Raw genomic sequence first — 23966 nt, forward strand, 5'->3', positions numbered from 1 at the left:
AAAATGAGGAGTTTGTATTCCATAACCTCTGAGATTCCTTCTGGCTTAAATATATGATCCTAAATTCCTGTGATATTCTTTTTAATATAGAATTATATTGCCTTTCTCTACTTCATTCTTCAAGTGATAGATGAAACAAAGAAATTTATTGAGATGAGATAATTGGGGAGAAAAGAATATATACAGTATGAAACATACATACATAGTCTTATTCAGTCTAACCACAACAACCAGTAATTTAGATTAAAAACAAAAAATTGTGACATCTAAACCAGTTACTTGACTACTAATTGGTTTTAGACACTGACTTTTTAACTTTTCAAGAAGTTATGTTATAACAATTACAAACAATTTCAGATATAAAAATAATTGACCACTTCTATCCTACTAGTTAGGAATAACAAATTCCATTCATTCTATTTATGATAAGAATAACATAACACTATTTGTATGTATGTGTTGAGAGATGCTTAATGCTATAATTCTGAAAAATAAAAGTTTCTTAAGGATAGACTGAGGCATTGATTTTCCTCTCACTGGAAGTCTTTAAGTCAAAAGTTGAAAGTTGAGAGAGTACTTGGGTATGCCAAAGAATTGAGTTTTGCTCATAATCAGGTTGGATAAGCCGATCAGTGAATTTCTTTCTCTTACCCAAAACTGATGTGGTCCTTGGTCACTAGGTATGATTGGCAGAAAAAGACTAAAGTACTAATAAAATCATTCTCAGAGATAAGCATGGAAGGACACTGATGGGGATTAGCTCAGCCTTACAATCCCACTTTACTGTATCCAATCAGAAAGCCAAATTATGTCAAACTCCCAAGGTTAATTTTCCCTACAATTTTATCCATGGCCCATAATATCTTTGCCGATTCACTTTTGAATTAGCCCTCCACAAAATTCTGTCTCCTGTTGTCTTTCTCCTACCCCTTCCCCCATGCCTTATGGAGTCTTTCCCTATCATTTCCCCACCATTTCTCATAGTGTCTTTTCCATTCTTATAGCTAACTAATTCTTGAGGGTGGTAAACTCCTCTATGGATTTAGCCTATCAGTCAATGGCACATTTCCACCATTGGAAATGGTGGAGTATTTCCTTTCTCCTAGCTAATTGTGCACTCTACTGTGGAACTTGTCTTTTTCACTGTTAATTATTAAAAACTACTCTCCAGCCCCATTATATGACCTCCCAACTCTATTTCATATTTACCAGTTCTGGTATCTAATTTACCTCTTCATTTTGTCTCTAACCTCTTCTCATAAATAAACTTACTTTTCTCCAAGAAAATGGCCATTGTAAATTTTTCACATAACTGAACCCAGACAAAGGTACCAAACCCCAACTTTAATGATACATCAATTTCAACATTTGGTGCTATGCCTTAAACACATCAAAACTATATGCAGCAAAGTTCTCTCTAAACTCTCAAAGCAATTCTCTCTGAATGCTTGTAAGATGCTTGTAAGATAATTTTTAAACTTGGATATGTGCATCTCAAGAATAATATTTGGTCATCTCTACTCAGGAAAGAATGAGGAAAGAAGAAATAAACAAAACTTAGGCTCAGGCTTGCATCACTAGAATGCTTTAGCATCTAGTTAACATGTTTTAGTAAATTTACCACTTCTCAAAAGAAATTACATATAAGGGTGGTCCCTACTCTCATTTCACATAAGGGGTTATACGTGAATCCATGGGAGAATAAGAGAATCAGAAATAGTCCTAAAATCCATTTAGTGATTAGCTCTTCCTACTAAGAAGCTTCCTACCAAACTCCCCAAGTATTAAGATATCCTCAAAAAATTTGGATCTTTTAGTTGAACCAAAAATCAAGTGTACGTTGATGGAAAAATTACAGGATGTCATGGAAAAGATTGACAGGGCTTACATAGGTTTCAACAATTAATTTTGGAGGGAGTACTCACAGTGATAAGATTATGGGGCACATCACAGTATTGGTTTATCTCTAAAAAAAAAAACATATTATGAACATATCTGTGCCTTCCTTAAGAAAATCTGAAATAAACACATGCAAAAGAAACATCTTGCTAGTGATTTTTAAATATTAAAAGGCTTTTTTTAAATTAAAAAAATTATTAATTCTTTATTCGATTGCAGAACAGACATTTGAAATATGATTATTCAATTTATAAACATCTGATTTATACCTTTTTCAAAGACACAGATATTAAGCAACATAAGACAACTATACAGTTCATCACTGCAAACACAGAAACTTAGTTCCTACTACTTCAATGAGACAGTAAACCACCCTTCAAGGCCTCCACAGTAGATAACTGACCTTTAATCCTGAAAGACTCTCTGATCCATTTTGTTATGTTTAAATACTTCACTTCCTACCTACAGGGAGGATTCATACAATGGGTCTCATTCTTTGAGAGAAACACATACTTTGAGCTTTTCAAAGTATTCTTCTCAGCTGTGCACATCATTAGATCTAATGTTCTACTCTGCCCTCTTTCAAAGGAAAAAAAAACAGTATCACATATATAGCTCTAAGTTAAAAGCTAGAGAACTCAAATTCAGCTTTCATTTTTCAATTAACATTCAAAAACAGTTCAGAGCTTAAATTTTTTTTTTCAGGACACCAATTAAAACTTTGAGAATAGGTGTTTTTTAAAAGGGCATTTAAATGACTCTGCCATTATGTAAAAACATTTTTATTTGATTTGATTTTATTTAATGTTTGCTAAAGATATCTAATATTCTCTTATATGTGGTCCCTATATGCTCTATCCTGTATAGGTCACCTCTGGAAGATGATAAACAGTCCAGTTGTTTTAGTCATGTTAGATTCTTTATGATCCCATTAGAATGTTTTCTTGACAAAAATATTGGACTGGCTTACCATTACCCTTTATAGCTCATTTTACAAATAAGGAAACTGAGACCAACAGACTTAACTGACTTGCCCAGGATCACACAGCTAATAAGTGTCAGAAATCAGATTTGAATTTAGTTCTTCCTTACAAGCCTAATTTTCTATGCACTGTGCCACATAAGCTGCAGAAAGAGAGACAGAGAAAGACAGAAAAAGAGAGACAGAAAGAGACAGAGAGACAGAGGCAGGGAGACAAGAGTAAGAAACAGAAAGAGATAAACAGAAATAGACATAGAGACAGAGAGAAAGATAGAGAAACAGAGACAAAGGAGGGACAGACAAAGGCAGGCAGACACAGATACAGAGAGGCAGACAATAACAGAGATAGACACAGATATAAATAAAGACAGAAAGAAACAGAGAGACAGAAAGAAACAGTTCAGAGCTTTAAAAAAGTTATTAGCCAGTATGATTCAGAGGTAGCATCTGATTCCAGATCTTTCTGGTTTTGAGGACACAGTCCTATTGAAGGGGGAGGGAAACTGTTCCCTTTATTGAAGCTGTGTTCCTTTTAAGATTATCACTCTGAAACTGTGTTCCCTTTACTGAAATTGTGTTCCCTTTAAGTTTATCACTCTGAAACTGTGTTCTCTTTTGATCTGTGATCCCTTTTGGAGTCTCAGTCCCTCCTGGGGAAGGCATATCCCTCCAAATAAATTATCTTTCGGGGATGCCAGACCCTTTGATTCAATTAGAAATCTTGGTCAAAAAGCACCCCTTTGAAATGTTGTTAATTTCAATAGGAGATCTGGGCTGGATACTGATAAGCATCTAGGCCCCAGAACCTTGAATTCCTAAAGCCTCAAGACTCTTTTTAAAGGGCTCTCCTTGCAGAGGGCCAAAGCAGGATCATGCCAGGCCAAGGGACCTTTCTTTGGCATAGCTGCCTGTGAGGACCCTCTGCCTGCAGAGAAGGCATTCTCTTCTCAGTGTCAGCTTCCATTTACCTTGCAGAAGGCCAAAGCTACTTGTTCTGGCTATGCGCGTTGAGAAGGCATTCTCTTCTCAGTGTCAGCTCTAATAGGACTTTGCCACTATAGAAATAAATTTCTTAGCAAAACTGGCTTCCTGTCCAACAATGAACTTTCATTTTTTGCCTATTAATAATTCAGGGTTTCATGAATTCTTTCATGAAAAACCTGCGCCAACCAAAAGGAGGTTTTAACAACTCTATGACTGCCACTAACCTCATCACTATTGCCATTTATATTTGAATGTGCACAAGCAGATGTATTTATACATATATACATACAAATAAATATTTAACATATACAAAGAGATAGAGTTCAAGAGATTGAGAGATTTGTTAGATCAAGGGTTCTGTATTTAAATACTGGCTCTACTACTTTCTACCTATGTGAACTTGATCAAGTCTTTTAACTACAATCTCTACTTCCTTATCTATAAAGTGAAGGAATTGGAGGACATATCCTCTAAGATCCCTTCCCATTCCAGATCAAATGAATCTCTTCATATTACACTGAATAAATTGAGGTCCATACCATTAAGAGACCTGCCAAAAATCAAAGAAGGAAAAAAATTGGGTTTTTGTTTTGTTTTCATTCATTATCTCATTTGATACTCACTACAGCACTACATATAGTAAAGAAGAGAGATGAGATTTGAATACAGTACCTCTGATTCCAAAACCAATGCCATTTTCAATGTATCAAGATTCTTTTCTAATTGTGTTTGATGTAATTCATTAATTCAGCAAACACATGCCAGACAAGGTGGTAGGGAGGTCATGGAGATAGAAAGACAAAAATGAAACAGGCTTTGACTTAATTGTTTTAACCTTTTTTTTGCATCTTGTACTCCTTTAACATTAGGGTGAGGCTACAGACTCCTCAGAATCATGTTAATATGAGGTTAATAAAAATAAAGATATATTTTTCACCTCCAACTATCATCTCCTTTGTGTGCCTCTTCAAGGTGAATCAGTGTAATATTGCTTTATTTGCATTTATCTCTAATTTCCTTTCTTTTGATTTTATGTATATTAAGGATTAAGACTAACATGATTCAGTTCCTCTCTTAGTTTTTTCTACCTTTGTTCTCTGGATAAAGAACATTTAATATTTATAGAGGTTCTAAAATTATGTGATTATTTGCCCCCTTATCTGTCATTCTGCCTTCATCACTGCAGAAATAGAAAGGGGCTACATTGGACTAAGAGAAAAAAAAAGCTTATTTTATGGGGTGCATTTCATAGAAACTTTAACTAGTATGCAAATTTCTTTATATTAATTATTTTTTGGCATCATCTTTGATTAATTTACAATCTGTTTCTCTGCTGCAATGATATTCTGGAAGAGAAATTGTCTTCCAATTCTTATTAAACAAGGTTATTTTTTATTTATAATGAAACAAACTATTAATATACTGAGAAAAAAATCTAGCCATCCTCTATCCCATAACTTTTTTTCATTCCCTATTTTATATTTCCTTTCTGTTATTTTGTGTAGTATTAGATAACCTCTCCTTGAAATTCCTCCCTTGTCTTTTGTGGCACTACACTCTCCTGGTTTCTCCCTATATCACTAAGTGCTACTGTTTCTTTTGCCAAATTTTCTTCCTTCTGGCCACTAATTCTGAACATTCCTCAAGGATTAGTCTTTGGCCATCTGTTCTCTTTCTACACTCTTTCCCTTGGGGAACTAATACTTTCTCACAGCTTCAACTATCACTTACATACTGATGACTTTCAAATCTGTATCTTCAAGCCTGACCTCTTATCTCTAACTCTTTACAAAACATCTTTACTGGTATATACCTCTAGTAACTCAATCTATCTGTTACAATAATATTCTACAAAAAATTTGTCTTCCTGTTCCTATTAAAAGAGTTTTTCAAAATTGACATTAGATCAAACTATTGAATGCAAGGGAAGGGGGAAGAAGATATATATATATATATATATATATATATATATATATATTCCATCTGATTCTTCCCTCACATCCAAAATTGAATTCATCTTCTTCCCCCCCCAAAAAAAAAAACAACTGCTCCTTCCAAATTCCCTGTTCCTCTAATCACTTCACCATCATTTTCAATCATCTGAAATCATTTTTTACTTTTCTTTGATTCAATGCTAGTGTCTCCATCCCTACCTAAATCAGGATCACAACATAATTTCTCACTTTTGCCTTTTTATGATCAGCCTCATCAGGACCACAGATACCCATAGTCAGCAGACAGTTTAACACAGAGCAGAGAGCAGAAAGTCTATCTTACCTAAGGAGAAAGCAAGCTTTATTTGCGAAATAAGTCCCTAAGCTAATACCTTCTCTTCATAGTCCACTACAAAATTTATTCAATAAGACTATAAGAAACTTGGAATTAACATTCCATGGAACATCCCTTTTCACTTTAGATTTAATTTTGCCATTGCAAAAGATTTATTTGTGTATTTTCTTAGAATTGTTCATTAAAAGGGATCTTTTTTATTAAGGGAGAACATAAATGTGAGGAGCAGAATATCTATAAAGAATATCGCTAAATAATATTTTCCTTTCAATTCAATATGAATCTTCAAAACAATTTAACAAGCATTATTGGTGACTATGTCAAGCTCTGGAGATAAAAATATTAAATTTCCTGCCTTCAAGGGAACTTACATAGGAGAAGTGGACAGGCTACTATAGGACATGTTCACAAATAAGTAAATGCAGTACGTATGTGTATACCCACACATAATATAGATTAAAGGATGATAATTGACAGGGGAGGATATAATACCTAGAGAATTAAGGAAAGGATCTCTAGAGGTTGACTTCCAAGGTTAATTTTAAATCTAAGAAAAGTATTAAATGATTCTCCCCTAAAGATGTTAACAGAGGTTGTCATTTTCTGATAGTATCTTTAGACTATCTCAGTCTACTTCAAAAAGCATTTATCAAATGGCCATATGCAATTAGTTTTGGTAAGCAGCGCAGATAAAAAGGAATATCCAAGACATACTCCCTGCTCTAGAGAAACTTAAAATATAAAAGGAAGTTATGAACAAGAACACAGATAACTATCACACAAGTTAGAATATGAGATTTAAGAACAAAAACATCATTTGTAGCAAAAAGTGATGAGATGTTGGGATAGAAAAGATGAAAAATGAGCTATATTTTAATGGAAATGCTGTGCTAAAAAGCAGTATGCCTAGAAATAGAATAGTGTGCATGGAGGTAGGAGGTAAAATAAAAAATCAAGTTAGCTAAAATATAGACTAAAGAAAAGAGTATAATGTGAAATAAGGCCATAAGAAAAGGTTGAACAGCACATGGAAAGTTTGAATGCAAGGCTAAATTTTCATTTTATTTGTTAAATAGAGAACCATTGGAGATTTCTGCTCAAGGGAATAACTATATCATGGTTATGATTAGGAAAATTACTTTCTCAGTGGTGTGAAAGATAGATGAGAAGAGAAAGATTAAAGGCTAGGAGATAAGAACAGACTCTATTATGATAGTCCAGGTGAGAAATAATGAGGAATACCCTACGGTTATGGCTGTTGAAGTGGAAAGTTGGAAACAGATGGGACATATAGCTTGGTAACTGATTAAACAAGGAAGATAGGAGAATGAGATGTTTCAGGACTCCATGACTAGGAGTATGATTAAAGAATTAGCAGCAAAAGGAAACTTGAGAATGAACATGTTTGGAGATGAAAATTAAGAATAATGTTTTAATGTATTAAATATTAGGTAATAATTAAACATCCAGATAGACATGTTCATTGGTACAAGTGGAAATATGGAATAGGAATTCAGTAGATGGATTAAGCAAGAGATTTAAATTTGACAATTATCTTCATAAAAATGATGACTGAATTCATTGGTGTGGATTAGCTTATCAAAAGTGAAAAGAGTTTTGACTGAAGTACTAGGAAAAGCCCATATTTAGGAAGCAAGACAAGAAAAAGTACCTGGGGAAAGAGACAGAAAAGGAATAAACTGAAAGGGAGGAAATAGAGTATAGCAAAAGCACAATATAAATAAAGGGGTGGTCCAGAGAATCAAATGTTGCAGGCAGATTAAAGGGAAAGAGAAAAGGATCAAAAATGTAATTGAATTTATTCCTAAGGACGTTTTTTGTGAAAGCTGTACAGTAAAGAGTCTAGTGGCAGATATGATATTATAAGGGGCTGAGAACTGAGTAAGTTCAGGAGAATTGGCACTGTTCAAAGATCAGTGTTACTAAAAGTGCAATAAAAATTGAGGAGAGATTTAGAATAACAACCTGAGGTGTAAAACACAGTTAAAGTACTTGTTTAAGTTTTATAATATGGGGAACATATGACTATTTCTAAACAGAGATTAAAAGTAGTCAAAAAAGAATTGTTGACTGCGACAGAGGCAATGACTTGAACAGTATGATGAAAGTTCTACCTCTAACCTACTGTTGCAACCCCATCTCGAAATTGTGACCATTTGGTCTACCAATCGTACCTATCACTTTCTGTGTGTTGATTATTCATTCATCTTTATCTTGATCAGAACTAGATCCTCCACATCTCTTCCTGGTCATCTTCAGAATGCCATGTTTCTGAGTTTGAATATTCTTCTCTAAGCTGGAATTCAAGCTTTCTCCTCCAGAGCTTGAACTATATAAGTAGTGAGCATTCATCATCATCTAACCTGGATCCAGACCCATCATATCATTTCGCAGATATTTCCATCATGTCACAATATTCTCTCCTTCTCCTATCCCTTTGTAACTTTTGTGAACAATAAACAAATGAGCAAACCATTCCTGGAAACAAAGTGTTGATCAATTGTCCTTTAAATTCAATCATTATTCCTCTGACTTCCTCCATCTAAAACATTCTTCCTCGAATGACATTTTCTTTAATCATATTTATTAATAATTGATAATTCATTTATTGATTCATTAATATACTCATGGAGACATAGAAAAAATAGAACTGATGACATGGAAGCAGGGCATAGAAGAATCAAGCCTCCTCATCCTCTGAGCTTAGAGGTGAAGAGAGAGAAAAATATATAAAAAGAAATAACTATTGAAATGTACAGTAGTGGATTAAAGGAACTCATATTATACAGTTTGTATCTTTCCAGTAAAGCAGAATGGATTTAGGATTTTAGGAGAGTAGAAAAAAATTGAAATGTGATTTGGTTAATATGTTAGAGATAGGATTATTTCAAATTAATTCAATTAAAAAATCCATAATTTTACTGATGCTTGTGTTCTATAACTCAATACTATTGTGATCCAATTTGCTGGAAGTTACCTGATGTCCAGCTTCTGGTTGTGAAATAGATTGGTTGGTTCTTGAACTAAAAAGTCTATTGTCAGGTCATTGCTCAAAATCCTTCCAATTTTATTGAGTTCTACTAAAATTTGCTTCCCACCAGCACATTTCTTGAGAACACAGGGATATCAAAGAGGATTTTAGTAATAAGGAAATCAATAAATATGAGTGAAAGGATTACCATGCTGCAGTGAGGACTCAGGGAGGTTAGATCCTATAAATTTGTAGTGTACCAAGTTAGCATAGTTTTGTGATTTCCTCTAGAAGCATTTGGCATCTTTCCATTAGATCCACAGAACCTTGGATTATAGTGCTAATATATCCTCCATTTGTTTTCTTCTCATTGGTAAAAGCTGTCACCCTATTGCAAATGCCTTCCCCTTCAAAAAAAACATAAAAGCATGCTCACCCTTTCACCCTTACAATCTTTACAAACTTTTAACTTACTTAAATATTCAAGTGTCTGAGTCAGATTTCAGACTAATGATCACAAGGAGCAGATGGTAGACAGAAGTGAATATGGGTCATTGGTAGTGGCAGTGAAGATAAGTAGCAATGACTTTAGGATGAGCAGGATAATGAGAAAGGCAACTCCCAAAAGACTTGTCTGACCATCATGGAGGAAGTATTGCTATCTGTTCTGAAGGACCAAAGTTTCATACTTTATTCTGCATTCCCAATGTAATCTAAGTTCATTGGATGGACTTTAATTGAATTAGCTGAAAAGTTATTTACAGCTAGAGGATTGTGGAATGAGGCACAGAAGTGCCTTCTTACTAAAGTATTATTGTGGTGTAATTCTTGACTCAAGATTTCATATCTTGTTAAAAAATAAATCAGTTCAAATCTCTAAACATTTAAGAGGAGTCACATACAATTTTTATATTATGCCAAAGGTGGTAAAGTGTGCACATATGTGGAGAATGAGAGGGAAGGAGAAAAATTTCATAACAGCTTTCAAGGGGTGAAAATAGCCACAGAGAACAAATGGAGCTAATGATGACACTCAATCTCAGTTTCTTTCTATTCAGTAGAAAGTTAGTGCTAGAGGAAACCTCAAAACTTTGCTGAGTGGGCCAAATACAGATTTATATGGGAAGTAGCTGGTGGCACAGTACATATTAAATTGGTCCTAAAGTCAGGAATACCTGAGTTTAAATCTGCCATCAGATACTTAATAATTATGTAACTTTGAGGAAGTCAGTTGACTTTTTTGCCTGTTTCCTCATGTGTAAAATGGGAATGATAATAAATGGGACAATGTTTGTAAAGCACCTTTTCAACCCCTAAAGTATGCTAGACAGCTATTAATTGTGTGATCTAGTGCAAGAGATCTTACTGTTCCAAAGCATTCTCTTACTCATCCCTTATTCTCTACTGATGTGTTCCTTTGATTCCATATTATGACTCGATTCTTAAAGGTCCTTTTAGGGTCTCAAAATCTCTAACGACAATTTGTAATCTGTCTCATGTCTCAAAAAACTACCTCAGTGGAAAGCAAGCTCTGACAGTATGCTAAATTGGGAAGCACTTTGAGTACCAACCTGTCAATTGACTGTGGTCACCCTTATTCAGTCTCTGAGAATACCAGAACTTTGAGTTCATATCTTTCTAAAGACTTACTTTTTGTTCTTAATGTTACTCCTTCTGCTATAGTCCATTTCCTCTCTACCCAACCATCAATGTAATTTTCCAAAGTTCACAGGATTACATATAACAAACCTACTTAGCAACCTACTATGTCACATAGTTCACCAACCCCTTTATTCACTTGAGAAAATTGAGCTTCACAAAGTCTAAATAACTTGGTCAACTCATTAAAATTAAGAGAGCTGGGATTTGAAGTCAGGTCCTTTAAATCTTGTGCCCTTTCTCCTATTCCATGTTGCCTCCTATTAGAGCCTGCTCACTGTCTTTTGGCTATTGTTACCATTACATCACTGGACCTTCCCCCTCAAAATCCATCTATTTCCCCTTCAATTACCATTAAATAGACTATCATACCCACAAGAGGGGATTGTATAGCATTTTAGTTCAAGTTTCAGTGAAGAAAAAAAGAGAACCTTTATTGGGTCTGAAAATCTCCAATGGCAATTTAGAAACTGCCTCAAGTATCAAACACTACCTCAGGACACAGAAAGAGAAAGGACATCCAGGCCTAGAGGCATATGCTCCTCCTACAAATTCCCACTCAAGCAAATGCCTTTGTGCATCAAAAGTTATAATCCTCATTCCACTTACATTCAAGACCCACCTTTATAATTTTTCTCCATCCTTATCTCATACCACTTTTCCCTAACCCTCTATATGTAACTCATTCTGGATCATTCTTTCTCTCTTATTCTCATGCTACTCTTTTCCATTTCTATAGCTTGGCTTATGCCCTACTTCATGTCTGTCATAAGACCTCTATGCCCAAGCTTTGTATCTTTATAAGCCCTTCCTTGTTTTCAATGTACTTCTCTCCTACATCATTCTCTTCTTTCTCCAAGTTCTAGCAAAAATGATACCCCTCCTTTCTTTGAGGTCCCCTAAGACTATGCCTGGTTCAACCATTTCCGCTTAGTATATCTTCTTCTTCTGTACCATACCTATATCATCAGTACATATTTTCCCCCGAATAAGAGTGCAAATATCTTGAAAGCAGAAACTGTGGTAAATGTATCTTTAGGTCTATATACTCTAAGAAGCTTGGAAATTATGTATTTTTAAAGTATTGTTTTAATTATTTGAATCTATTGGATAAACTCTCAATTTGAAATATCATAGGAGTCTTAAAAGAGGACCATAAAACTCTAGTGGACAATATTAGCATAGCTAGCATAAGTTTTTAAGGACCACTTATGTTAAAATTTGTAATAATTTAAAGTAATTTCATAATTATTATATAATTATACTACAATTATGTCCTACTGTTCTAGCCTTATCTCTAGCTACTTTGCAAAGTTAAATGACTATTCTAATCACCCTTATCTCCTCACTACCTGTTTGTTTGTTTGTTTTTTTTGGGGGGGGAGCGAGGTTGGGATGATCTTTCTCCAGTCCATGCTGTTATTTGTGCTGTGCCTTTTTCTCTACTTAATTTCTTTATTTCTATTCTTCCAAATTCTAACTATCCTTTAACAACAAGAAATTATTTTCCTTCCAAGAGGCTTTCTCCAGAGATTGCAATGCAAAATGAACTTTTCGTCTTCTGAATTACTATAGTACACCCATTTTATGAGATAATCATAAAATCTTAGATATTAGAGGTGGGAGGAACCTTGGGCATCAGCAAGAACAGTCTTATGTTTTAAAGATGAAGAAAATGAAGCCCAAACATCATGTCATTTAGCCAACTTTATACATTTCATTAGCAGTAGAGTTCCCATTATAACCCAATTTTGCTGTCGTTCAGTCTAGGATCCTTTTACCACATCAAGCTATTTCCCAACTGATCTGACAATTCAATAACAATTTCAATTTACACTGTTACTTTGTTAGCATATGTATAGTTTGTTTCCCCATTCTGGTTATAAAGTCATCAAAGAAAGGACTATATTTTACCCTTCTTTATATCTTTAAACAAGCTCAGTATAGTTTTATGCATAGCATGAACTCCAAATAAATATTTGTTGAATAGATCAAAGGTTCTTAAACTGTGGGTCACAATATAACTGAATGTGGGGTTTGTGAAAAATTTGGCAACAGTAAAAGGTTTCTGAATGCAACAACAAAACACTAATTTAAAATCAAACATGTAATGAACCTGAGGTGTTTTTGGCAATATTTGCCCATGTTGCATCTTACAACTTCACTGCAGCATTGGTTCTTAACACACAACATGCACACTTTGCATTGCAGATGCAAGAATGCCCACAGAAATATCTCAGTTCAGATTTGAGATGGTGTTGCATAACAATCTCTTAGGCAAAAAGAGATCTGCATGGAAAAAAAGTTTAAGATGCCCTGGAATAGACGAATAGGATAAGTGTGTTTCATATTTGAGTTTTAGTAAAACATATTATGTTTTGTCATTGATTTTGGTTACAAAATGAATCAAGTCTTGGAAACTTAGAGATTAAAAAATGATAAATGGCTATATTTTTTATTTTCAAACCAAGATGGCTAGCAATAATCTAGCTGAAAGCCAAAAGGATATTATTTTGTCATTTTCAATAAAAGATTAAAAGAGGGGAAAATATAATAGAAATTCCCAGTGATTCTTCATTAATTTTAAATGTCTTCTTCAAGATCCTATAATTTTATCAGTGGTAGTGCTCTTTCCATATCTGCATATCATAACTTCTCTAAAAGTTAGATATTCTTCAAGGATTATTATGATTTCTATTAATGAATCAGCTACTCTTGTGAGTCTCTCCAAATTTAGGTAAGCTGGATTTTACAAGCTAGACTGACAGTTTTTCACCGGCCTCATAATAAACTTAACAAAGGCTAAAATTAATATTAAAAAATGTGGAATAAGTAAAGTGTTTAAAATATATTTCAACTTGTATAATTGCAAAAAAAGTAAGTCTAAGTCAAATATCGGCAAATGAGAGAATTCTAGAAAACAGAAACATCAAGAAAAATCTGAAGGAAATAAATAGCAATATTCACGATATATATATATATAAATTTGCAAATTTGCAAGTTCATCTACAATAAATTTATGAGTAATACTAATAATTGTAACAATAGCATTTATGTAGTACTTTAAGGTTTATAAAGCATTTTATAAACATTAACTAGTTTGATCCTTACAATAATCCTGGAAAGTAGGTACACTGAATATCTCAATTTTGCAGGTGAGGAAACAGAGGCAGAGATGTTAAATGACTTGCCCAAGAAAACACATCTAGTGTCTGAATCCACAATTGAATTCAAGCCTACTTGACCTTAGATCCAGCTCTTTATCCACTGTTTCACCTAGCTATTAATTATGTCAAATCATTACTAACAAAGCTCATTTTATGACAACCAAATTATTATATCTTAAGGATTGATTTGCCTAGTAGTATCAAAAATTTAAGTGGTATTTTACTATTGTGACTTCATTTCTTTCATTGGCAGAGCATAATGATAGATTGGACTTGAAATTAAAGGACCCAGTATCAAATCCCACTTTTGACTACCTTTGTGACTGTAGAAAAGTCATTTAACCTCCTAGGATCTCAGTTTCTTAATCTGTAAAATGAAGAGAATGGAATAAATTATTTCTAACTTCTCTTTCAGCATTAGATATGTTATCTTATGTTATCTTAAGTTGCTACTGATACTTGGTTGGGTCCATTCACTGATACAGATAGTAATCTTTCCATTTTTCTCTGCCTGAAGGATTATTCTTAGTATCTTTCCATAAATTCTTCAAAGAAGATCCATGTATGTTAAAGACTTCTCTGATTCTCTCAACATTTTGAGGGTCCCCATTCATCACTCACATTAATCATCTATTGTCTCTCATTCTGAGTACATGAATATAATCCATCCTTTTCTGGTGGGATACCTCATGAATAAGTTTGTGGTGTGATAAGATGACATTAATGTCATAACTATTTGAGTGCTTCCAGAAAAAAAATTGCCATACCATAGAGAAAAACAATAAAAATCTCTATTTACCTGGGTCTGTGCCTAGAATATTTTATACAATTTTGGATATCTTAAAAGCATGACAAACTAGATAAATTGGAAGGAATCCAATGAGAGCAAGGGCAGGATGGAGGGGAGAGAAACAATTAAAGAAATGGAAGATTTGACTCGTGAAGAAAGATTCAAAGAACTAAACAGATATAACTTGGCCAGACAGTAACTACATCAAAACTTGGCAAGATTCAATATACTTGAAAAAAAAATTTAAAAAGCTGAGGAATTACTTATTATAGGAAGGAGGTGGGGAAAGGGTGAATGGAATCATGAAAAGCTTGCTAATTTTGCACATAGTGACTGCAATTTTCCAACATATGCTCTTTGGAGCACTGACCCTGGAAGGGGATGACACTATCCCTATAGTGGGCTGTGCTCAATCATCACAGAATCCTGGAGGACAGAGCTCCGACTAACTCTTCTTTCATGTTGTGGCAACTAATTTCTATGGACTATTTTCTTTATCCCCATAATTTAAAGTAATTAGCTGGTAAATTGATAATCCCCTTCCCCTCCTATCTCTCTCACCCAAAACTCTTACCCCAAGTCAGTTCAATCCTTTGCATACTTCAGTTTTCTGTAATGCCATTCCATTGTGCCCTCTCTATTATCCTAAACAAAATTATCCAGCATATTTCCCACAGTCTGACACTAACACAATTATGGATAATCTCCAAAGATGCTGATCCCCATAATGAGAGAAATAAACATGAATTAAGCTCTTACTATGTGCAAGACACTGACTTAATGCTTTATAAATAGTATCTTACTTGAACTTCCCAACCATCAGAGGTAGGTATTATTCTCCTTTGATACTTGAGTAAATTGAGATAAATAAAGTTTGAGTGATTTATCCAGGATTATACAGTGGTAAATGTGTGAGTCAAGTTTAAACCCTTCTTAATTACAATTCTAGTGAACTGTATCACCTAGCTGCTCATATACACTTTTTACAGCTCTACCTGATTGTTCCATAAGCTCTTCAAACTCACAAGTCCAAAAAAAAACTTATCATCTTCCCCCCAAAAGTACTATTTTATAAATTTCTCTGTTTCTTCAAGATGCCACTCAGGTTTAAAACCTCAGAGAATCTTTAACGCTTGCATATTCAATCAATTGACAAATGTTTTCAATTCACTTTTCATACATTTTTTGCAGTCATCTTTCCTCTCTGTCCCATAGGCAGTCTGCTAATTTAGGCCTTCATAACCTCATTCAATCAGTCTTGAGCTATTTCAATAGCTTTCTAATTGATCTCCCAGCTACCAGGCTCTCCATTCTCTAATTCATCTTCCACACAGTTGCCAAATTAATGTTTCTAAGACATTAATGTTCTTGAAAAAGTCACATCTCTGATCAAAAAACCTTCAATAGCTCCCTATTGCTTTTAGGACAAAATGCGTAATTCTTTTGTTATTGAGTCATTTCAGTTATGTCTTACTCTTTGACCCCATTTGGGGTTTTATTAGCAAACACACTACAGTGTTTTTGCTCTTTCTTTCTCCAAATCATTTTACAGATGAGGAACTGAGACAAAAAGTGTTTTTTGACTTGCCCAAGAACATATAGCTAGTAAATGTCTCAGGCTAGAATTGAAGTCAGGTCATCCTCATTGACAACTGGTACTCTATCCATTGTACCACCTAGCTGCCTCACAATAATCCTGAGTCCAGCATTTAAATTTTAAAAATTTAAATTAAATCTGCTCCCAACTTTTTTTCTTTTAAATTTGTTATATATCCCTTTCTCATGCACCTTGTGGGCTAGTCACACTGAACTAAAAACGATTTAGCAAACTTGAAATTTCATATATTGCCCACAATACTCTTGAGGGCAGCCCAAACCAGATTCAAATGCAGTTCTATCTGATTTTAATGTTTTGATGTAATAATTTAAATATATGTATATGAAAACATATACATATAGGTATAAATACATGCATGTGTATATACATATATATACATACATATAAATTTGTGGTTTTCTGTCCATGTTGCATAAAACTTTAAAATAATATGAATGAGTAACATGAGTAACGTGAGTAACATAAGAATTATATTACTGTAATATTATAAAATTATAAAAACATCAAACTCATGTCTTCTGAATTGTAATATATTGATGCTTCTATCATCCCAAGCTAAAACTCTAAGTATGATCATTGTAGTATCCAACCAAAATGAAATGTGTTTCTTGTCTTTTTGATCCTGACAAATAAAGAGGAACTTGTAAGGAAAATAAGAACCTTGAGATAAAGTGATCATGCCATCTTAGAACTTACATCAGATAATTAAATCAATTCCAATGGAGCAGTAATAAACTGAACCAGCTACGCCCAGCGAAAGAACTCTGGGAGATGACTAAAAACCATTACATTTAATTCCCAATCCCTATATTTTTGCCCACCTGCATTTCTGATTTCCTTCACAGGCTAATTGTACAATATTTCAGAGTCTGATTCTTTTTGTACAGCAAAATAACGGTTTGGTCATGTATACTTATTGTGTATCTACTTTATATTTTAATATATTTAACATCTACTGTTCATCCTGCCATCTGGGGGAGGGAGTGGGGGGAAGGAGGGGAAAAATTGGAACAAGAGGTTTGGCAATTATCAATGCTGTAAAGTTACCCATACATATAACCTATAAATAAAAGGCTATTAAATTTTTAAAAAGAAAGAAAGAATTTATGTCAGATAAAAAAAAAAAGGAAATACTACTAAATACAGTTGATCCATTTCCTAGGCTTTTTTGTTGTTTTGTGTGTGTGTGTGCAATAAGAGGAATAAAAACTAGAGGAAAGCAATTCATTTGGGTGAATGGAAATGATAAAGAATGACAAATGACAGGTCTTCCTCAAATCATATTGTGCTTCTCTTTTCTCTGACAAGGAAAATGATATTTGAGAAATCACATAAAATAGCAAAGGTATAACATGAGTGGAGATGGACAAATATCATCCCAATTTTCACAAAAAAAAAAAGATTTCTTGGCATCTTCTAGTCTTGTAACCTGAGAACCATCCTTAAATCTTCCCTCTCCCTCACTAAGCTTATCCACTCAATTATATGTGATATATAATATATATATATATATCTAATATTGATTATGTATAATCTAATATAGTGTATGTCAGATCAACACCAAAAAAATCTCTGAACAGGAATAGAAGAATGCATCAAACTTAATAAAATGAACCTTTAAAATAAATGTAAGCTTTAAAACTTCAGTTCAAACAAATAACTGCATAAATACAAAACGGGGAAATCATAGAAGTAATTTACATGAAAAAAGATCTACTAACTCTAGTAAATAAAAAAATACATGCCAGAAATATTATATGTAGCAAAAAAAAAAAAAAAAGCCAATGTGATTATAAATTGCATTGACAGAATCACAACCAGAATAAGGGCATTCCTTTATCCTCTAACCTGGTTAGAGTTTGTTGGAAATATAGTTTTAAGTCATACATTTTAGAGCCAAGTTTAATAATGGCAATCTAAATTATATCCAGAAGACAGTTACACATACATATATACTTGTCTGAGAGACTTAGTGTCCAAAAGTTCTGAATTTAAATCTAATCTCAAATATTTAATAGATGTGCATTCCTAGACAAGTCACTTTAGCTCTGCCTATTTCAGTTTCCTCATCTTTAAATGTGGATAACAATCCCCAACCTCCTATCCTTCAGGAGTGTTCTATCAACTAAAATAACATTTGCAAAGTACTTTGCAAAACTTAAATTGTTATATAAAAGCTAACTCATTATTATTACTATAATTATTATTATTATTACCTAATATTCTAGAATTCTATGAAATAAGATCCTGATGATGTTCCTGGGGCTAATGTCTACTACCACTAGCAAGATAACTCATTTTTAGAGTTCAAGTTAATTTTTCTTGCACTTCATTTTAAACTACAATGTCCATACTATTTTGTTATTGTAGGAGTTTCCAAAAGAACAACAACAACAATAATAATAATAATACTTTAATAATCTATGACTTCTTCCACTTGAGCTCTCTATCCAACAACACAAATCACTACCCTTTTATTCCTTAGTATAAAGTCCTTGAGAGCTGCTATGGTTAAAAGAAAATTCATCACCTTTCTCCCATCCCAGGGATCAATCTTCCTTGATTTAGGAAGGTTTGGTCCTTAAGTGACAATGAATTGAAAAATAAGTCCATACGCTAAGACTTTCTAACTTGACAGAATGTGTCTATACTCATTCTTCACTGGGAATTTCAAAAACCCTGGGTGACTTCAATTCCCTGTGGAAGTATCAAGGTAGGATTTTAGTAGGGAAAAGTATAATAATGAAGATCCCTTATTTATGATTTTAAAAATTATTTACAAAGTATCTTCTGAGACATAATTGTCATTGATTCTCCCAATAATCCATTAACATAGATTAATTCTGTTTTGACATTTGAGAAAACAGGTACAAATGAGCTGAATGACTTGGGAATAATGACAAAGTTGGAAACAAAACATGGGTCTCTTCATTCCACATCTGGCAAAGCTTCACCATACTTCCATTTTGAATTGCTTTTATACACCCATTTTACATAAGGCCAAATGTTTTATTGTTTGTTTGGTTTTCTATCACGATTGCCTCACAGATAATTATTTTCCTCATGCTTATCAATGGTTAAATGTAAAAGCAGGAGTATTATTCTCAGAAGAGAGAATTATAGAAATGGGAGATTTTATTCTTATCCCCAAGAATGGTGCATTCCCTAAGTAGGTAATGTTGAACATTAAAAAAAAAAAAAAAAAAAAAAAAAAACTTATGTAGCAACAAAATTATCATTTAGACTCAAAGGATGCATTTTATTTGAAGTTTAGAAATTATGGATGTTAGCATATAAGGAAAGATTATGCTGAGTCATATAAGGTAGATTCAACAATACAATTACTGTTGTAGGCTGATTTGTGTGTATTTGCTGTTGTTTTGTTCTTAACATGTTCCAATCTGATTCTACAATCTCTTAAAATGACGTATAACAAATCATTATGACCACCTAAAATAATAGTGAATTGATACTTTACTGTGTGACATTGAAATTAATTATTTGGGCAAGTATACTATTTGATTTGTCCTACTCATGATTTTTCTCCCTTTAGATATAAATTCTGATTCTCAGTTAAGGAGCTCCAAAAGGAAACAAATTTGGTAATTATTCATAATTGTTAACAAACCTGGAATAGTTTCAGACCACTTATGTAAAAGGGAAAGACTGTTAAATTAATTCCCCAAATTCCTTTCAGTTTAAAGCAGTCTTCATAGTCTGTAGTGAATCTTCCCCAAACGAATTCATCTAATGCTTGATATACAGCCAAACCTAATCTCAATTAGCTCAGAAGCTATCTACAAAAAATTATTGCATTCATTCTGGACATTTTCTTTCAACACATGAATTTCTTTTTTAAAATCTTTTTTATTGATTTATTTTTTGCATTACTTTAATTTCCAATTGCAGCATTCCCCCCCCCCATTCCCAGGGAACTGATATTTGAAGCAAAGAATTAAAAAAAAGGAAAGAAAAAGAAAAACAGTTTAGTAAAACCAACCAATATTAATTATGTTTAGCACACATATTGTAGCCATAGCTGAATTCATATTTCTGAACTATATTAGCTGTAATCATCATCTGATTCATCAATTTAATAAGATCCTACATTATTTGTAAGCCAAACAACCAGGTCACACACATACCACACACATGCACAAACACACACCTACTGGAATACTTTCATGATAAAGAAGCAAGTGACATAAGTAAACTAAAATATTTTATTTTAGAAAAGCACCTTCCAGAGTATGTCATAAGGTCTGTACTGATTCAGCCCAAACTTTTAACCTTTCTAATATGTATAAAAATGTTCATAATGATAATCCACAGTCACTAAATCATTTGATGTTCCTCCCAAGTTGTCTTATTTCATTAGTTTCAATAACATTTTAATGGTGAATATTTCAAAGTATTCTAATTCTTAGAAAATGAGAAATTCCAAATAGCATATCAGAATCAGTGGAGGAAGAGGTCATGGAAGAGAAGCAAGACAAAGAAGAAGATGAGGAGAAAGAAGAAGAATATTTCCTAAACTTAAATATTTCCAAAGTGTTTTTGCACATGTTATCTCATTTGGTTCATATAACCCCAAGTAGGTACCATTATTATCCTTGTTTTCCACATGAGGAAATTAAGGCAGAAATCGACTAAGTGTCCTACTCAGGATCAGACAGTCAGTAAGGTCTGAGTGAACACTAGTGCCAGATATTTCTGACCCCAAGTGCAACAAATCAATAGATCCAAGCCTTAATCCCAGCTCAACAAATTGTAATATGGGGCAAAACACTTCATCTCTGTAGGCAAGGCTCTTTATATTTTGAATAAAGGAAATGACTGAGCTTATCTCTAAACGTACTTCCAGCAGGATTCTTTGCATGTTGTATATTATTATCATTTAAACAAAATATAACATAATTAGGATACTATAACTGCCAATAATTCTGGTCCAGTAAAAGTTTGGTTTGATAAATATAAAGTGTGATTACTGGCAATTACATGTATAAGAAAAATTCATAGTGACTGTAGAAAGCATGCTCAATTCAATTATACTTGTTATATTTTATTATTTAATAGATCTAAAAGAACTCAAAGCTAGGAACACAAAAATGATCAACTAAATACTCCAGGTGTAATAGTTGTTTTGATTTAAATGATTAAGTGATTTGTTTCTTTTATGAGGGGCCAGCATAATGTTTATTTAAAATAAACTATCCATTAATTTAAATGACTTAGCAAAAGAAAATAATTTCTTGTTGCTACATTCAGGGATTTTTAAGTAATAAAAACCATTAAGACTAGTTCAAGGAAACCACACATTTTCCTTGTTTTAAAATTTGTCATTTAGATAAGCAAGCTTTTCATATATATGTGACTTCTGTAGTCATAAATTTGTAAAGGGATTATAAACACATTTTCTTCATTTTGACAGAAGGCATGTAGACAGGTTCAAACACCCTCACACACATAGTAATACACAGACATTAATTTACTTTTAATATGTCCTTGAACAAACCATTCAAATCTTGTCCTGAGCTTTTTATATGTATATGTGTGTAATCCTGTGAGTTCATTGTACAGCAGGTGATCATATTACAGGGTTGTCATTCCAGAGAATGAGTATGCAATGAATATGATAATATAAATGAAAACAACACTTAAAGGCAACTGAAATCATTTTGATTTCAAAGATTAATTTATGTTCCAGAGAACAAGTGATGAAATATTTCCCTCTGCACAATAGAGAAGGAAGACTATATGTACAGAATCTTAAGACATATTATCAGAGATGACCATGTTATCAGTCAAATATACTTAACTATTCTGATGTTAGAAGGAAGGTTTATGAATAAGAGGAAATGACTCTTAAAAAAACAAAAGGAATCATTACAATTTGAGGGAGGAAATCTTGAAAACAGTAGTGAAAATAAGAAAATTATTCCAATAAGTTTTGAATTAAAACTATCTTGAATCAAATCAGGTTGATTTCATTCAAGATAGTTTTAATTCAAGCAATCGTGGTATTTAGGTACATATTCAATATTCTGCTTTTTGCTTCAATAATATTGTTGTCACAAGATTTTCCTAATGATCTTTACAAACAGATGAAGTCTCCTTAGTTCCTAATGGTTATAGTCAGCATCATAAATTTCTCTTTACATGAGCAGCACAAAGCAGAGGTTAGAGGTTATAGAAAAAAGGTGTCTGCCTTCAAATTAAATTGCCTATGGCTGTGAGCTCTGATAAGATGCTCCAAAATAGACCTAGAAACAACTGTCACAAACTTTGCCTGTCACTCTGGACTGCAGAAATCAAAACCAAAGACTAGCTCAAATAACCTAAACATATTATTATTGAAATTTGACATTAAATGACTAAAAAGTATATACTGCTAGTTTGTTTCTAAAATAGTTAAATTTCACCTTTAAAATAAGGTCACATTCAATTCTAGTGGTAAAATAATTATGCTTTTCCTCTGGCAAAATCAAACACTATGCTGTCCAAATGAAATGTGATAACCCATTAGTTCACTAGGAAGCATTCCTTAGAAGGCTCATGTTTTACATTTTAATTATGAAATGTTAAATTTCATCGGCCTCTAATGCTTCCACATAGAAGAGTTGACTTAAATTAGATATCCAGTTATTAAAAATGAAAAATCAGCTACTTGGAATTTTTATCAAACTTCAACAATAAGTAAATATTTATATGTAATATTAACATACACATGCATATTTTTATATATGTGCACATATATACATAATTTAGACATTTAATGGGTAAAATACAGATATCTAAATATTCAAAGTACCACATGAAACTTAAATGAGTCAATCAACAATAGTGCTAGATATAAGACCACAAGGGGAAAACCAATGAAAGAATATTCTTTATGAATTATCCATATCTATATGAATATATTATCTCAAAATCTACTACAGTTTTCATAATATCATAGCATGTTGCTATAACTGATATCCAGACTCCTGCTTTTACATTCTATAGGGAACATGTGGAAATGATTTGCTCCTTCATTTATCTTAGAGAAATATTTCATGAATATATTATTAAAAGAACATAAAGTAAGGGTTGTTTCATTCACTGGACCAATGAGGTATTAACCCACATTTTAAGTGTTAATGAGACTTGGTAGTAGATGGTACATATTTGTGTCTGATCTTATTACTTTGGGTGGGTTTTTTGTTTGTTTTGTTTGCTCACCTCTCATTTCATGCTAACATTAGTCAAATTTACTTTAGCTATAATATAAAAAATATATGTCTTTAATGTTAAATTTGAAATCATGGAACATACAAATTAGAGCAAATATTGAAATCCTTGACTCTAAAAGATAGAGGCACTTTCAAAAAGATGCTCAAGAAGATTTGAGTTCAGATCTAGTTCTAGATAATTAATTTCTGTGTTACTCTAGGTATGACACTTGTCTGCCTCAATTTCCTCCTTTGTAAAATGGGCCTGACAATAGCATCTACCCAATCAAGACTGTTATGAGAATCTAATGTGATGACTTTCTACTGAGGGAGATTGTAATCATTTTAAAACATAGTTTTAAAGAACTTCCCAAG

The 23966-nt window shown here is 33.0% G+C and overlaps 1 protein-coding gene across 2 annotated transcripts in view; it reads right to left on the minus strand.

The window, feature by feature from the left end:
* Positions 1-23966, minus strand: part of HCN1 (hyperpolarization activated cyclic nucleotide gated potassium channel 1) — a 614406-nt gene that overhangs the window by 560486 nt on the left and 29954 nt on the right. Inside the window, exon 1 of one of the 2 annotated variants that reach the window (XM_031964838.1) lies at positions 1926-1986. The exons of the other annotated variant lie outside the window; for it this stretch is intronic. Coding sequence (XP_031820698.1) covers positions 1926-1948 — 23 coding nt within the window. The 5' untranslated portion in view covers positions 1949-1986. Of the gene's footprint in view, positions 1-1925; positions 1987-23966 lie in introns of those variants that run through there. 2 annotated transcript variants of the gene reach the window in all.

The sequence above is a fragment of the Sarcophilus harrisii genome, chromosome 1 (genome assembly GCF_902635505.1).
Source record: "Sarcophilus harrisii chromosome 1, mSarHar1.11, whole genome shotgun sequence".
In the NCBI taxonomy this organism is placed as follows: Eukaryota; Metazoa; Chordata; class Mammalia; order Dasyuromorphia; family Dasyuridae; genus Sarcophilus; species Sarcophilus harrisii.